This window comes from Microchirus variegatus, assembly GCF_963457635.1.
Source record: "Microchirus variegatus genome assembly, chromosome: 19".
Lineage (NCBI taxonomy): Eukaryota > Metazoa > Chordata > Actinopteri > Pleuronectiformes > Soleidae > Microchirus > Microchirus variegatus.
Genome location: NC_139820.1, coordinates 5,196,630 through 5,214,171, shown reverse-complemented (window position 1 = coordinate 5,214,171; position 17,542 = coordinate 5,196,630). Strand labels below are relative to the sequence as shown.

At 42.0% G+C, this 17,542-nt stretch overlaps 3 protein-coding genes across 3 annotated transcripts; all 3 read right to left on the bottom strand.

The window, feature by feature from the left end:
* Positions 1 to 420: 420 nt before the first annotated feature.
* LOC310940639 (uncharacterized protein) lies at positions 421 to 1,977 on the bottom strand (the record flags this gene model as incomplete). The annotated part of the gene is made up of 2 exons (XM_083905628.1): positions 1,865 to 1,977; positions 421 to 1,542 (listed from the first exon to the last, which is right to left on the bottom strand). Exons 1-2 carry the CDS (start codon positions 1,880 to 1,882, stop codon positions 421 to 423), a joined length of 1,140 nt encoding a protein of 379 aa, XP_083761754.1. The 5' UTR covers positions 1,883 to 1,977.
* Positions 1,978 to 2,796: 819 nt separating this feature from the next.
* LOC310940900 (interferon-induced protein with tetratricopeptide repeats 5-like) lies at positions 2,797 to 5,182 on the bottom strand. Its single transcript, XM_083905949.1, has 2 exons — positions 5,098 to 5,182; positions 2,797 to 4,715 (listed from the first exon to the last, which is right to left on the bottom strand). The coding sequence occupies exons 1-2, from the start codon at positions 5,100 to 5,102 to the stop codon at positions 3,410 to 3,412; spliced, it is 1,311 nt and encodes a 436-aa protein (XP_083762075.1). The 5' UTR covers positions 5,103 to 5,182; the 3' UTR covers positions 2,797 to 3,409.
* Positions 5,183 to 10,825: 5,643 nt separating this feature from the next.
* Positions 10,826 to 15,420, bottom strand: LOC310940638 (high affinity choline transporter 1-like; the record flags this gene model as incomplete). Its single annotated transcript, XM_083905627.1, has 8 exons — positions 10,826 to 11,377; positions 11,594 to 11,811; positions 12,987 to 13,140; positions 13,904 to 14,047; positions 14,186 to 14,334; positions 14,539 to 14,694; positions 14,970 to 15,083; positions 15,237 to 15,420. The coding sequence occupies 8 exons, from the start codon at positions 15,418 to 15,420 to the stop codon at positions 10,826 to 10,828; spliced, it is 1,671 nt and encodes a 556-aa protein (XP_083761753.1).
* Between the last annotated feature and the right edge of the window lie 2,122 nt (positions 15,421 to 17,542).

Here is a 17,542-nt window from a genome sequence, read left to right as displayed (position 1 = left end):
GGCAAAACCTCATATTGCATGTTTCCAACTGTATTTTTCTGGCTCAGCATCAACACCTAAATGTTTCCATGTACTCATGTTAATATTGTGTGGGACACAATCCCAGTACAGGATTAACAAATGTTGCAGGTGGGGAATCAACCAAGTCATTGATTCAGTTACACTGAAAACAACTGCTTTACCAGTCGCTCGTTCGTGTGTCACGTGGAAAACGAAGACACGGCAGTTTCATGCAGCCGTGCAGTGATGACTCCGCCCACGTAGAGTAGGTTGGAAAACCAACCTTAAACCATGCCCAGGTGAGCTGGGTGGAAAAGGGGCTTTAGGTATGCGATATATTGCTCCATCTCTGTAGATTTAAAGTGCGCAGTGAACTCTTTCCCGCTTGAAACCAGCACGAGGCGTCTTGTCGCGTGTATTTCATATGATTGGCTGCTGTTGGTTGTCAATGGTTGGGTCCCCTGTTGAGCAGGTCCTCGTCTGCTCCGCTTTGGTTATCGCCGTTGAAAAGTCTTCGTCGAGTCGAACGCAGCGATGTTTCTTCAGAGTGTGTGAACGTGTGAACAGCCTCTTGCACCGTGAACACCAGTAAGGCTTCTCTCCAGTGTGGACGCGCTTGTGGCGGGCGTAACTGAAAGAGCTGTTGAAGCATTTCCCACACTGGTCACATTTGTACGGCTGCTCCCCGCTGTGGATACGAACGTGGCGCACGTGGTTGCTGGGGCGACCGAAACACTTGCCACATTCGTCGCACTTGTACGGTTTCTCGCCGGTGTGGGTGCGCACGTGGAGTTTGTACGTTTTTGAGATGGAGAAACTTTTGTCACACAACTCGCACTGGAATGGTTTCTCGCCTGTGTGGATACGCAGATGTGACTTGTAGTTCCCTAGCTGGGAGAAGCTCCTCCCACACTGGTCACAGGAGTATGGCTTCTCGCCGGTGTGGACACGCAGGTGTATTTTGTAACTGCTAACGTCGTTGAAACTCTTCTGACATTGCTCGCACTCGTAGGCTTTCTCACCTGTGTGGTTGCGCAGGTGCAGGTTAAAATGTCCCGACTGGGTGAAACCTTTTCCGCAGAAGTCGCACTGGTACGGTTTCTCTCCGCTGTGGCTTAGCAGGTGGCGCTTGTATGAACTTAAGAAACTGAAACTCTTTGGACACCGGTCACAGCAATATGGCTTTTCTTTTGTGTGGACACGCATGTGTATCTTGTATATACTGAAGTACGTGAAAGTCTTTTCACACTGGACACACTGGTACGGTCCATTGTGGTCACGCAGGTGTTTTCTGTACGAGGTCTGGTCACTGAAATCCTCCCCACACTGGTCACAGCGGTACTGTGTCTCTTCTGGGTGAGTATAAAGGTGCAGGTTGTATGCGTTAAGTTGGCTGAAACTGCTGCCACACAGTTCACAGTGATAGAGTTCCTCTGCGTCGTGGGTGATTTCGTGTCTTCTCAGACTACAAATCCGACGGAAACACTTCCCACAGCTCTGGCACTGATGAGGTCTGCTTTCTTCTTTGTCCTCCTGTTTCAACTGAGGAGAACACCAAGACAAGTGAAGTCAGAGTGGCAGTCAACATATTCTAAGGATATTATAGACTTAAGAAGGGGCAGATTTTATTTGGTGTCCGTTTGCCGCTAACGTACAACATTTAAACTGAAAAGGCAAAGGTTTCTATTGCTTATTATGACGGATGATTAACTGACAGATGTCTGTTACCTTGTTCAATTGATAATAAGGATAGTAATATGCCTGTTTAGACATAAGGCTGTGATTTAGTTTAGTTTAATTAATGTACATGAATTCAAATATAAATGAAGCACGTGTTTCTTCTTATTTTTTGAAGAGTGCTCACCTCTTCAGAAGAATTCATTTCATTTCTTTATCGGGCAACGTCCTCCAAATCTCCTCAGCAGATGGGAGCTCTGAAATGACCGTTACTCCAACAGTCTCAGTGTAAATGCAGACATCTAACTGCGGCCAAACCAGCAATATGCAAACTGATAAGTATCATACTAAAACATTAAACGTTTATTGTTAAAACTCACAACTTTTCATGTTATGATACTGATATATCTGTCCTTTTGCCTAGTCAAAGTAGTGTAATAACATATATATAACTAAATAAGTCGTCGAATTGTAATATAAAGGTATCTGTGTCAGTTCAAACTGCTAAAGCTAACAGCTAGTGATTTTTCCGCATTGTCAAATGTATCTATTTTATATTAAAACCGGTTTACGGGTGTACCTAATAAAGTGGCCAGTGAGTGTACGTGTAGACGCCGAATCCGCTGCACACTAGCATCCCAAGCTAACGGGCTAACACGGATAAGTGCGAGGAGGCTAAATAAATACGCTACGCTACAGGGCCAGTTAATTATTAAACCGGTTAGTTAGCTAATTACTAGGTTACTAAATCTTCCTGGGGCTTCTCGTTCATCAATACACGCCAAGGAAAGAGAATGGAGCCTGTATCCGTTTCTCTCCAACAGTCCCCCCTTCTGCTAGCAGTAGCTACGCTAATATCGCCATCTTGGAAAGTGATGACACTATGACGCCATAGCTGGATAGAAACACGTAAGTCTTTTTGAGATTTTTTAAATTAGCGACAGACCCGCATATCGTTTTGAGTTGTGTTTATGGTTATTATTTTTTTTTTTTATTATGTTCATGACAAATGATTTACTAACGATGTTGAATTCAGTTGTTGTTTTTAATAAGAAGAAAGACGAAAGACCAAAGTCCTGTCAGTTTGTTCATGCAAAATAAATCTCTATATAGAAAATATTAAGATTAAAAACTTTATTCAGATTCCACCACAAATAAAGCAATAAACAAAGACTTTTTTTTACTTCTCAAAAACATAGTGCAGATTTAAGTGCATTGTGTGCGTTGTTTGATAATCAACAATGTGTGTGTATGTATGTGTGTATATATGTGTGTATATATATATATATGTTTATGTATTTGTGTATATGTGTGTATATTTGTATATACGTATATATATCTATATACGACGTATATACATGTGTATATACATATATATACAGATGTACGTATATCTGTATATATCTGTATATATGTATACATATGTATATATGAATACATATACATATGTATACATGTATATACGTATATATATGTATACATGTATATATGTGTGTGTGTGTGATGTGCAAGCAGCATTCAATGAAACATTTAAATGCATATAATTAATAAACTATTACCAATTTTTTTTTTACTATTATAGAGATAAATGTCAGATGATTAAAGATTGATATTTGTAGAACACTCAAGCTATTATAATTGTTATAATCCCAGTATCTAAAAGCGGTTCAAACAACATGACATCAGCATCTACTGAGCTGTTAAAGTGATGTCACGGCGATTACTGTGGCGTTTACAGTCCGTCCAGAAACTGCGCTATTTCACGGCACCTTCGATCCCTGCCTCTGTCTCTGATCTTCTCCAGAGCTTTTATGCTGTTCTGTCGGTAGAACGACTCATCCGGGATCCTCGCCGCCTTCATGTGATAATCTACTGATCTGTTGCGGTCATGTCGATCAAAGTTTAGAAATTTTGCATAGATGTTGTAAAGGACCTGCTTGTCTGCAGGTTGCAGGTCACGTCTTAGCAACTCCCGGTAAATGTCCTCGGCTTCATGCACGCCGTGAGCGGACTTTGCGTACACGTTTGCAAGGTCCATTCTCTTTACAAAGGAAGAATGTGGGTAAAGAGAAATCACCTGCTTGTGGAGACTGATTGCTTCGTCGATCATTTGCTGTGATGGGCGACTGTCCCTTGAATTGATCTTCCATTTGTAACAGAGTGCAAGGCATCTTTTCAGATAACGTTCATCTGGATGGTTTTGGAGAGCCTCCTCTGCCAAAGCTGTAGCCTCGTCAAACGAGTCGTAGCTTCTGTAAATGCGTAGTATTACTTTGACTCCGCTGTAGCTGCTGACAGGATTTCTCAAAATATTTGTTGCCAACTCACTTACTTCATCTCTAACATCTTCTCCTCTGCTGGCACACTGCTTAAGGTACGCAGCAGCAAGGTACAGGTTCTCTGGATCCTGTTCCTTGGCATTCTGCATTCTCTCCATGAAGTCCGCCTCTAGTTCGTTCTCATTGTGCTTATGAGTATTGGCCAACCCTATCAGATGGCTGGTCTGCCACTCCACCATGTCTGGCTGCATCCTGATGGCTTTCTGGAAGTATTCGCCCGCCAGCACCTTTTGTTCTTTGCTGAACTTCAGCAGAGTCCAGGCTTTTTCAGCGCAGATCTCTGGGTGCGGCTCGTCCTGTGATGGAGATGGGAATTCTTCCATCAGGGCAGTGACCTTTGACAGGTAAGCCCGACTCTCTGCTTCCTCACCTTGGAGATGGTGCAGCCAAGCCAGATTCCCATAGTTCACTAGCAGCCATGGACCCCTGTCTGCTTTTCTTGTTTGGTTTAGAGCTTCTGTAGCCTTGCTGAAGAAACTCCTGGCTTCCTCCTTGGCTTCACTGGTTCCCAGCTGGAAGTGGACGTAGCCCTGCAGGTTGTAAATGTGGCCCAGCCAACAGTTTCCCTCATCAGTTCCGATGTCCTGCAGCTTCTCGCCGAGTTGTAAAAGTTTGGACTTGTTGCCACCCAGATCCCAGGTGAAGTGACACTGCAGCTTCTTCAGTTTGGCCTCCAGCGTAGTTTCACTCTGTGCAGCACTGGTGGAGATTAATGACATAAAAACATTGTCACTATGTGGAGAGAGAGTGGCAATTTTACATTTATCCTTTATTTATTGGCAGAACTTAAATATACTACCGATATGTCTACTAACCCTGCGTTCAGTTACTGACCTGGGATTTTTTTTAAAGTAAACTCAAAACACATTTATTTAGAGAGGCTTTTAATATTCAGTTGCACTGTGACACCTTCCCGCTATTCTTAATATCTTATTCTATATTGCACATTTTTTATTTGTATTTTTTCCCCCATTCCTAATATCACTGACAACACCTCTGATATTCTTATTGATGATGATGATAATAATAGAAATAGTAATAAAAATAATAATAATAAGAAGAAATAATTGCATGAATTCACCTCATTCTCAGCTGTTTCCTTGCCTCTGATCAGCTCGTCTGCTTGTAGTTGGATTAGAGGAATCTCTGTTGTCAGCAGTAGCTTGTGCAGCAGTGGTTTGGATGAGGAGGGGAGACGCTTTTATAAGGGCGTTGCGACACGTCGCGCGAACGACGCGAGTTCGCTGCAGGGGCAGAGCGTGGCGAGGCGAACTGAGCGCAAACACTGTCCACTCCACGGAGCTCAGCGGTGACACCAGAGCACACACCCGAGAGGAAGTGGAAGAAAACACTTCTGTTCGAAATAAGCCGCATCTTGGCTTTGTTTTGGCCCGTGAGCAAAACACAGCCTGCCTTCGCGTGCGAACTTCCGTCGCGCGTTCTGTCCCGTAACTCTCGTTTCCCCTGAAACGGAAACCTAACGCTCAGAGAGAAAAAAAACGAAACCACGACTCAGTTACGCCCTTTAACTTCAGTAAAATGACAAAGATGTTCTGTTGGAAGATTGATAACATTATAATGTCCACACACACACACACACACACAGGTTTGTGCAGCTGTTCTTGTAAGGACACTCCAGTCATTTGGAAAAACCTAATCTCTAATCTCAAACATCAGTCCAGTTTACCAGAACCTTAATCTAAAATTATGCTAGTACTGGAAAAAAAAATCACTGTTTATACCACAGACGGTCCTACACACCCACACACTTATCAATATCCATAAACTTCAAAATATTAGTAATAAATAAAGTATCATATAAACTGTAGTTTCTGGATGGACTGAATCTATCTGGAGTTTCATTAGTGTGGAAGCATATTGCTGTCCCAGTGGAACAGGAATAATTTTTTTGGATCAGTATATACTATGTTGTATAAACATGATAATTATATTGTATAAACGTGATCATTTTATGTTGAAAGAACTGCAGGCCTCTTCTATCGTCCACACGGAAGACAATGGGCTTGTTTGCAGGATTTGTTCGAGTTATACTTGTGTGTGTCAAATGGATAAAAAATGTGTTTGTCATTTGATTGAACTTAAAGGGAGCAACTAACTGCTGAGTCATGGTTTTGTTTCCTCTGAGCATTAGGTTTCTGTTTCAGGGAAACAAGTAAAGGCTGGGATAGGCAGACTATGAGACAGTTGGCACAGATCGGATGGCATTGGGGTTTGGTCTATGGCCGCCCCACCCAGGACCCATTTTCCCGGGATCCCCAAACTCTTTTTAAATGCCCCTGGTTCAAGTTAAGAATCTTTTTTTAAATATAAAAGGTAATAATACTGGGACTAACATCGTAGGTCTCAAAGTGAAATTAATCAAATTTAGTTGAAAAGTAACAATAAAGGCAACAACATCAACAGATTATGTCCATTAGTTTATTTTTCAGGCTGATCAACAAATATATTTACCCTGAGGATGTTTATTTTCTTCCATCCATTCAAGGCTTCTTAAAAAATCTGGCTATGGACAAGAACTTCCTGACGTTGACTGGTGGCTTCTGTTTCCTGGAAGACGATGGTGTTGATCCAGTCTCGTGGTTGATGGAGTCCTGGTGGTCACTGACGGTGCACTTTGGATAAACTCTGCCGGTCCGTTTTTTGAAAAGACTCCTCATTTTATCCAGAAAGCTGACTGGTTCTGGCTTTTGCACTTCTTCTTTTAAAACCCAGTACACCTTATCCTCAAAGTTAGTGTCACTGAACATGGCAGCCAGCAGAGCATTTGCAGATCCATACTCGGAACACAGCGTCTTATAAACAGCAATTTGGACCTTTTTGATGTTTTTTGGGAGCTTTGGCCCCAATTCCCCCACAGTTCTCTCTCCCAGTCGCACTATGATCCCAAAGAAGTCCACGTCATATATCAAGGCATTCGAGTCTAGAATGTGGATCAGTAAGTTTGAGCAAAACACCACAACAAAGGACCAGTCTCGCTGTAGCAACGTCTCGGAGTCAGAATCCTCGGAGTTCTGCGAATGGGACTCGGTCCCGGCAGATCCTTGGCTGTCGGGATGTACTGGTTGGCTGTCACATGACTCGGGATGCTCTGGTTGGCTGTCACATGACTCGTGATGTTCTGGTTGGCTGTCACAGGATTCGGGATGTTCTGGTTGGCTTTCACATGACTCGGTCTGTTCTGGTTGGCTGTCACATGACTCGGTATGTTCTGGTGCATCTTGGCTGTTGCATGACTCGGGTTGTTCTGGTTGGCTGTCGCATGACTCGGGATGTTCTGGTTGGCTCTCACAGGACTCGGTCTGATCTGGCTGGCTGTCACATGACTTGGGATTTTCTGGCGCATCCTGGCTGTCACGTGACTTGGCATCTTTTGGTGCATCTTGGCTATGACGCGACTCGGGATGTTTTTCAGCTAACATTAGCATGAACGCTAGAAGTTCAACCATTTCTCTTGTGTGCATGTAACACAATTTCGGCTCACCGTCGTCTCGCTCCTCCGAGTCTAGCAACTGGTTGAGAATACTTGTCACCTCGGCTGCTAACAACTGCAGCATCTTGTCTGTGATATAAGAATGTTTCACTCTGAGTCCCAGCGCTGTTTCCAGGCCAAGGTGGAAAGCTGTGTCAAAGCTGGCAAGGATATCCTCCTCTGTCACATATCTGTAATTATGGTTCCTGTTTCTTAAACCTGAGTGGGAAATAACCTGTGGCTTCACCACCTGGAAAACCGCTGTGCTGATCACATCCACAATATTCTTAACAACGGAGGACAGCAAACTGCTGAACTCGGATCTGACACGTCTGCCATCCATCACCAACTCCCATAAGTCCCATGAAGGAAGGGCCATGTTAATATACGAGCTAAAAAGTGAAGCCACACACTCAGATTTGAACAAGGGCATGTCCAAATCACTGCACACCATGTCTCCCATTTCGTCATCTGATAAAAGTGATTTTGTGTCAGAGGAAAGGGACAATGGGAGGGCCCAACTGACCAACATAATGTGTGGGTGTATTAAGTTTCCTCAGTGTGGATTAACCCTCACACTCGCATTTAATTAGTCTGTTGTTTTTTCAGTCAGGTGTGATAGTTTTACCTGGCAGAGCCTGTTTTCAGTTGAAAGACACAGCAAACAAGCAATGTTGCATTGTTTTGCTTCATAAAGACCAAACGGAGGCAGAATAATCATGCCACCAAAAGTTGCACACTGCAGTTCCAACCCGTCTCCCCACTGAAACTGAATGGACACAGAAACTATGCATGATCTGCCTTTCTCTGATCAAAGGCAGATGAAAGACAAAATCCCCTGCAATTTGTAGCCTTGGCAAACTGGATCAAAGGTGGACAAGGAGCAAATTACATTTTCCCTCTTCCCTCCAGTTCTCGAGTTACCAGAAACGAGCACTGGAATGCTTGCAGATTTATTTTCATGTAACAGAATGTTTTCTATTGGCACCCGATATCTTCATGGACACACATGAAGATACCGGTTGCCATCCATGTGCTTCCTTTCTTGGTTTTGTTGTGGAGAAAATGATGAGGACGATGAAGGCCGACGTGAAGGCTCAGCCTAGCGAGGCAACAAGCTTTATCTTGAGTTTACCAAGTAACAACGTAGAGAGAAATGGATCAAAACATATTTGAGAAAGACATCGTATCTCAACAAGTGCAGTAACATCAACTGATGGAAAGGATGAATGCTCATGCCCTGTAAATTAAAGTGGTTTATTGCTGATGATGAATATTCAGCTTACCAGCATTAAGAAGTCATCAATCCACTTCCAGACCATGTCTATCTCCACTGTTAACACACATAGAGATCGTCAAATATATTAGCATTACAGGATGAGCCCATCATAATATAGCAGTCTCAGCATTTCATCTCTTAGTGTAGTCTGTCCAAAAATCATTATGGGAAGGAACACCAACGTTCCAATCAAATGTAAAGTTATTGACCCCATTAAATTAAGTTTTATTTTCTTTATCAAACATTGAAATCTTGAAAGTGATTCAAAGATTAAATATGATATTAGGTATTATATATATGACTCTCTTCTCACAATGTATACTGTTTGAGTATTATTGTAATATTAACAATTCTGTAAACGCAACAAAAATATAAACGCACAAAGAAATACTTGTAGTTATAGTTATGTGACAAAACAGAATAACTATCCAAAAATAACAGTATAACCTTATCAATAAAGTGGCTTTAGTTTGCGAGCATTAGGATAAATTTCAAAACAAAAGTCCTGGAGTAATGGCAGGAAGAACACAATGGGGGTCGATGATCCAAGTTCACAAACTTCAATAACAATAACGTGTGTGTCCACCATTAGCCTCACGCAGAGCGGTACACCGGCGACGCATGGACATCACCAGGTTGTTGATCATGGCCTGGGGGATGTTGTCCCATTCCTCCTGCAGAGCCACTTGAAGTTGATAGCCGTTCTGGGGAACTGTAACCCGCTGGTGGACACGCCTATCCAGAACATCCCAAAGGTGTTTGATAGGTGACATGTCTGGTAAATATGGCGGCCAGTTGAATGATGCACATTCAGTTGTGTTGCCACAGCTGTAACGCTCAACCCAGCACTCGCCATGCCAATGGCACGCACCCTCATGTATTGTGACATCTGTGGCATATTGACAAGAGACAAAAGTCCACATTTTGGTGTGCCCTTTTATTGACCAGACCATAAGTAGTGTCTGTGTACTGGTCACGCATATTGACCACCACTCTGCCATACTCCATGACTCTCGTGAGTTGAAATACTCAATCTTAGATTGTCGTCAGTAGGAGTGGCCAAGTGACACTGGACTGCTGGGTTTGAGCCTTGGCCAGGGCGGTATTTAATTGTAAAATGAAAATCTGCCAGTTCTGCCACCCACTGGCCTTTCCGTTAAAGGTAACTCCTCAGCTGCAGGCCTGACCTAATGGCACAGATTGACACCATCAGTGATATTGGACTTTGGGTAGGCCTTGCTAAAACTATTTTCAATTTGCCTGGCCAGACTGGAATAAAAGTTAGCTTATCTTTTTGCCCTGGCTCACCTACCAGGCCGGATCGATTGAAATCTTTGTGCCACATATTGCATTTTGGGTGGACTAGAACCATCTTTATGGACATTTTTCGTAGGATTTTGTTCGCGTCCTAGCAAGCAGTCAGCAGTGCTAGCAAATACCAGACTAAGACTGCTTATGCTGTTGGCTATACTGTTCCCTATTGGTCACTTTTGCTCACTCACAGGATAAAATACAGAATACAACCAATTGTTGTCGTGGGGACCTTCTCAAATGTCTTGGTCTGCCCTCCCGGTGACACATTTATGTTTCCATTCAACCTTTATTCAACCAGATGATAAGAAAAGCAGTTACAAAACAAACATTGAAATATAAAAGTAAAGTAAATAGACAAATATCGTGCAGGGGCACTAACAATTTAAGAACACAGGCACTGTTCAATGGATTCCTGTTAAGGGGATGATGGGCAAGCAGATTCTACCTTACTGCTTAGGGACAATCCTCAGGCCAAATATTCCAGTGGTGCCTGGAAATGTTGAGCCTTAAAAAAAGCGAACAGTAGTGAGCTGTGTGAAAATTATACAAACACGTGTGCCTTGCCTTCACTTCAGAGTCAGCAAACAGTTCTTAAAACACTATATGTGAACATAAATGGCACTTTTTTTTTATCTACTTGAAGTGTCAAGAAAAAAATATTCATATCAAACTAAAATTCAGCAATACCAGCAACTTATGAAAGGGAAAGATAAATGGTTATCCAACCTACAACATGGGCTCTAAGGGAAGTCCGTCTCCATTGTCATCACATTCAGCATCACTTCCAGCTCCATCTTTGAGGTTCTGAGTGACAGCATCTCCTGGTGGTACAGCATTGTTACGCTTTACTTTGAAAATGTCCCATCTTTCAGGCAGCAGGCCCTTGTTGAACAGGACCAAAGCCAGTGCAGAAAAGGCTATGATGGTTATCTGAGTACAAAGCATGGAGAATGTTCTGACCGCAAACTTTTGGACGTAGACACCGTCCTCCTGTGTGCAACCGGGAAGGCAAATAACTACAGGAAGACCTACAGCGTTCTCTCCTAACAGAATCCTCAAAATCAGCCCTACAATGTAACCCACCACAGCACCGTACCCATTTGTCACTTTGAAGAAGAGCACAGAAACCATTTGGGGTAACACAAGGGTGTAGGCAATGTCTGCTCCAAGAATCCAGAGAAGGAGGACGCTTTTAGTGAAGAACGTTATGGATGTTCCAACGACACCCACAACCACGACAGTGATCCGAATCACCCACTGCATTTCACGATCTGATGCCTGGGGACACAGAAAATGAGATGTCATTATATTCATTCATGTCACTGTGCTTTCCAAAACAAGATTTAGTGTAATCACTTTTAAAGATAAAGGGTGCTGTGGTAAATATTTTACACAAGTCCCCTCTACGGATTTACAGCAATCAGCCCCAGAAAGCATCTCTACAGACCATGTGCCACTGAGCTGCTGCCACCAGCAGTGTCCTGCAGTCCTCACCTGTTTGCGCAGAATGTTCTTGTAGATGTTTGATGAGAAAACAGAAGTTGCCGATAACAGGCCTGAGTCCGTGGAGGACATGACGGCTGCAGCGATGGCTCCAATTCCAATGATTGAGATGAACGATGGAGTGAGGTACTGCAGAGTCAGAGGAAGGACCATGGAGTGCTCACCACGTTCATAAGGAGATGGAGAGCCATACATCGTCAGGTTCCAGTCTGGACAAGAGATATGACGGTTCAGCTTTTGAAACATGAACATCCTTAACAACAATTAACAAAAACATTGGGTATCTTGTCATTTAAAGGTTTTGCCATAGAAGTCTGTTGGTGCATGTATGGAAAAAACACAGACTGTCTCAATGTCTAGTTTTGGCTCCTCTGATATCAGTTTTGTAAATGATGCTTCCATTTAGAGGAAAATAGACAATAAACAATGGCACATGAGTGGACACCAGTGTGATTGACAGCAGGTGCCTGGTCTATGAACGAACAGTTTCAAAAAAAGTTAAAGCTTCACATGAAGAGTCAATTTTGCAACATCCATTTATATGCACAGTCTTTGGCAAGGCTATTCAACTTAAGGCCCGGGGGCCAGAACTGGCCCTTCAAGCAATTTGGCAATTTCTGGCACTTTGTGACACTTTGTGTCCCTTTTTGGCAAATACTAGTACAGCTGTAATTGTAGGCAGCCTATGTATGTACCAGAATATTTTGCATTATGAGCCAACTGTAGCGGTACCTGTGTTTTGTTGGTACTGTAACTTTTATCGTTTGCACTAATCGCCATCTGTAGCTATTGTACCTGAATATTATTGGTACTGTTACTTATATTTCTGCCAAAATAGCCTGTAGTGGCCATTGCACCTTAATGTTGTTTATATTGTTATCTCTAATTTTGTAAGAGTGTGAATGTTGGTGGTACTGTAACTGTTACCTTTTTGCACTATAAGCGAATGTCGGCGGTTTTGTTACTTACCTTTTTTGCACAGAACTAGCAGCCCTTTTAATAAATAAGTGCTAAATAATGTATAACATTTTGTATACATTTTGTATACATTTTGTATCCGTTTATTGTACATGCAACACAAAATAGTAGTACAGGGGTTGACCGGCCCACTGGCTGGACAGCCTTCAGAAAAGCTGGCCCTCCGGAAATTTCAGTTGAATAGCCCTGGTCTGTGGGTTATATCATCTAATGCAGGTTCCAGTTGGCACTGGTTCAATTAAAGTATTCAGGACAGTGTGACAGTGAGCCTGCATGTACCCTGAAACTCGACCATAGTTATTTATGCCTGTGCTTTTTTCAACTGTGACCTGTTAAAATGTCTGCCACGAAAAATGTCTAATTTCTCTGTGTTAAAGGTCTGTCATCTCTCGAGTGTAATTCCCACCTGTGGAGGCAGCGACAGCCCCGATTAAGGCTGGAGGAATTCCCAGTATGAAGATCATAAAGGCAGCAGCATAGCAGGTTAACTGGGCTGTCCGTGATGAGGAGGCAGACAGCGTCCTCTGGTGGAAGCACTGATATGCAAGACTGCCAAATGACTGGAGAAAGGGAAGACGAGAGAATGTGGCAAGTATATGTATTATATATATACATATATATCTGTATATATGTGCGTGTGTTTGTATATATGTATGTGTATATTATATATATATATATGTGTGTATATATATTTATATGTGTATATTTATATATATATATATATATATATATATATATATATATAAACGTATATATATATATATATATAAACGTATATATATATGATTTTTATCCAAAATAATATTTTTGCCCTTCAAACATTGCTTTCGTCAAAAAAACAGCAAAACTGTTCACCTGTGCTAACATAATCGCACAAGGGTTTTCTAATCATCCAATAGACTTCTAACGTGATTAACAAACACAATGTACCATTAGAACACTGGAGAGATGGTTGCTGGAAATGGGCCTCTATACACCTATGTACATATTCCATTAAAAAACAGATGTTTGCACCTAGAATAGTCGTTTACCACATTAACAATGTATAGAGTGTATTGAACGTTAGTTCATTGTTGCTTGTTCAGATTGAGGAGATTATGTCACACTTTGTGGTGTACCACAAGCTTCTGTTATGGGCCCAATTGATTTTTCAGTGCGGAACGTGTGTAAGGATGGTGCGGTTATGAGTAAATTAAGTATTGCCTCACTACTTACTTGACTTGACACTTGTTCTTCAATAAAGAACTAGTAAAAATACATAGAAAGTTCATGCCCTATATGTGAAAGTGGTTTGCAACTGATGACGATGAATATTCATCTTACCATCAATAAAAAGTCATCAATCCACTTCCAGACCATGTCTATCTCCAGAGTGCCAACCCAGGGTTCACGAAGTATGTTGTTGAAAGCTGTCTCTGCGATGTTTAAAGACGTGTCGTTGAGTAGAAGGAAGGGGACGCACAGCCACTGTTAACACAAGTAGAGATCGTCTTGTGAAGATTGATTATAGTGATTTTAGTTCACAATAATTTACAGAAAGTATGGGAAACACCACTGTAGATAATAAATAGTGTGTCTTGAACACATGTGCTACTGTAGACTCACCAAACTAAAAAAAATGAGACTAAGCTGGATGATGTCAGTGAAGGCCACAGAGTAAAGGCCTCCTAACAAAGTGTAGATAATGGCCACAGCTGCTGAGATGCACACAGAATAAGCAAAGGGCAAGTCCAGGATCACACTCATGGTTAATCCTGTTGGGAAAATCACAAACAGACAAATAGAGTTTAAAAGCTAAAAATGACCACAACGGGCGCCATTTGTTAAGTTCCTCATTCTGAACTGACAGCAATTGTTTGCCCCATTTAACTCAAGATGTCTGGTTGTTCCAGACAAAGTGGTTACTGTCATAGTATATTATTACCAGTGTTTTTAATTTGTCATGTAGGTGTGTTTACCTAAGCCAAGAAGAGTGCACGCCACCCACAGCACATCTATGATCAGAGAAGGCAGCACCAGAGAAGCACTCAGTACGTTGCCGTACTTTATCTGGAATGGGTCCATCATGGTGACGTACTTCTTGTCCCTCATTGGCTTGGCAAAGAAGAGACCACCTTGTGCAGTGGGTGAGATATTCAATATAATTACTGTATATATTAATTACTCAATCAATAACGTAGCAAATGCTGTGAAGGTAGTTTTAAAACATAAACACTAACTAAGGTACGGTGTGGAATTAAGCCAGTGGTACCCACTGGCAGAGGTCAGTTGACTTGGAGGCACATATCTAAGCTGCTCTTAAAGGTTATTAGAGCAGCTGTTGTGGTGAATTATGTGTCTGATATGATCAAAATAACTGATTTTAGAATTTCTAGATCATCAGTCTTACCCAGTATGAAGGATATAGCTTGTTGTACAGGCATTAGAGCCCAGATCAAGCCCATCTTAGGAGTGTAAACTGCCTGAGTCACACCGAGGATAAAACCACCTCCCACCCATGTAGCTGCAGAAAAATCACACAACACAGCAAGAAACACAACAAATCAAAATCACATTGGTTAAGAGAATATAATGTCTTGTTATGACATCATTAAAAAGAAGCTTTTATGATTACAATACCAGATCATGATCAAGTCAAACCCACTGATCTACGTACCAGTCATGGTGAAAATCCCAACCACCAAGTTAATATTTCTGTCTCCAAGCAGGATCACTTCAGTCCTGTTTCCTCTGCTGGTCTTCTCAGCCTTCTTGGCCTTTCGGGCAGCTAAAATCCCCGTGACCAGGATTAAGATGTAAAACACAACAACTGCAACCACACCAGCGATGTTCAGAGCCATGGTGTTCTGCCTCTGTGGAGCTCATGTGCTGAAATGCAACCAGACTGAGCAGTTTTATTGTCATTAGTCAGAAAAAAATGTACCAATGTGACACACAACCACAACATTTTTTGTGACATTTGCCAGAGGTGAGAAGTAACTAAGAAGGAATTCTTCCTTCCAATGTCATTGTATTTTATATTGCCCATTGATCATTGTTAAGTGACACAACTTACCCCAAGCATGAGGACATACAATGCGGATCATCCACTGGAACAAGGGGCCCAGGTCCTGCTTAACTTTTTGGATGTGATGTTCGAGGATCTTTGAAATGTCAGAAGATAAGAGATCAGAAGAATTTGTTGGCAAGCTTAAAGATCGTCTCCATTTAACTTGCTCATTAGCTGGAAATGCTGGAAATAAAGTGTTTAAAGTGCAAATAAACCCCTAAACACAGGTGAAAACAAGTGTATGGAGCTTGTCAATGTGACATCAGCGCATTTGCGTTGTGGTGTCAGTAGCAATCTTGATTGCCCAAGCCGAAGAGAGACCAAAGCAAGAGGGGATAGTAACACCATAGAAAGTTTCACTCATCGGCTGCAATACCCGTTCACACGACCACAAGGAAACTAACTCGACAGTGCACATCGTTTTGCGGTTTTCATCCGTGGAAGCAGCTTCGAGGAAGCCCTGATATCCAATTTACCAGCATCCAGAGATGCCTGAAATATTCATTCAATTCATTCAGGAAAGTGTTTTGATTGTTTACTACTGGTAATGTTTTATCACAAAATCTGATTTTACTGCACAATCATAGCTCACTGGCTAACTGACTGTCTCTAGCTGCCCAGTTAGCCAGCTGGCAGATAAATGAATAGATTGATAGACTTTTTTGTCGTTTTCAAATATTTGGAGTTTTGATATATTTGTTTCATTACAGGTAAACCAGCATATGAAATGGACAAGTCGCATCCTGATAGGGATCCTACACTGCACCTGGATCACGCTGAAACCGCAGCAGAGTAGGTGTCTCATAAAACACTTTACACTGTTAAGAAACTCTTTGTTAAGGAGTTTTGTTTATTTGGTGAGTCGACCAAGTGTGACCTTTGTTATTATGCTCTGCTGCTTTTGGCATAAACTTCAAGGAGGTAGGTTGGATGAAGCACTGGACTAGTTTATTGCTGTAACATCTATCTATAAAGCAAGTTGCGTCTGTCAGTCTATCTGTCTGTGACAGGCATATCTCACTGACCGTTAGATTGTCCTAAGACTTTGGACATGGGTTAAAGGTGCATAATGTAATAAATCTAAAGCAACTGGCCGTAAAATCCTCCTAATATGTCACAGAGACTCAGGAATAATGTTCATATAACAAACTGAACTCAACTGAACTCACCAACAACAACCGTACAGCCAAAATATTTGCATTAAAAAAATATTTTGCAGACTGCAAATCATGTTTATGTTTTGAAATCATGTTTGGCGTGTGGCGCCACCTACTGCCATCTACCAATCATTGCAGTCAGTAGAGTCTCAGCTGCCGAGCAACCACGGGTTGCCAGTTATGTCAGCAAACGAAACCTAAAATACCTCTGTATTTTGAATTTGAATGTAGTAACTGTTTTTAGCCACATTCTTACATATGGCACCTTTAAGCATGGCCCGATGGTGTGTACCTTGATTTTCCAATTTTCTTGGATGAATTTTGATTTTCACTGATTTATCGTGCTGCACTTTCACCAGGCAGGCAGCGGCTCATCAGCAGCAGCAGGGGAGGTGGGAGTGAAGAGGCTGTCCTCACGGTGGGTGAGACATTTTCACACAGTTCACCGCAGAACATGGTGTTATACTGAAACGACGAGGTGTCCATTCACCTATACGCGAGAATGTATTTATTTTTGCATTAGCATGCTACTACTTTGTGGCTAACTTGGCGAACCTGTTTCCAAAGGTAAGCTAGCGAGGCTACGATTAGCATTAGTGTAGGGCTAACATAATACAAACACTGTGCAACCTCATTAGGCACGCAGGTTGCACAGTGTTTGTATTATGTTAGCCTTTACGTTCCTTATCATGCATTACCATAACTGAAAAATCTTCAGCTCCCACAAAAGGAATACATACTTCCTACGGGCATTGC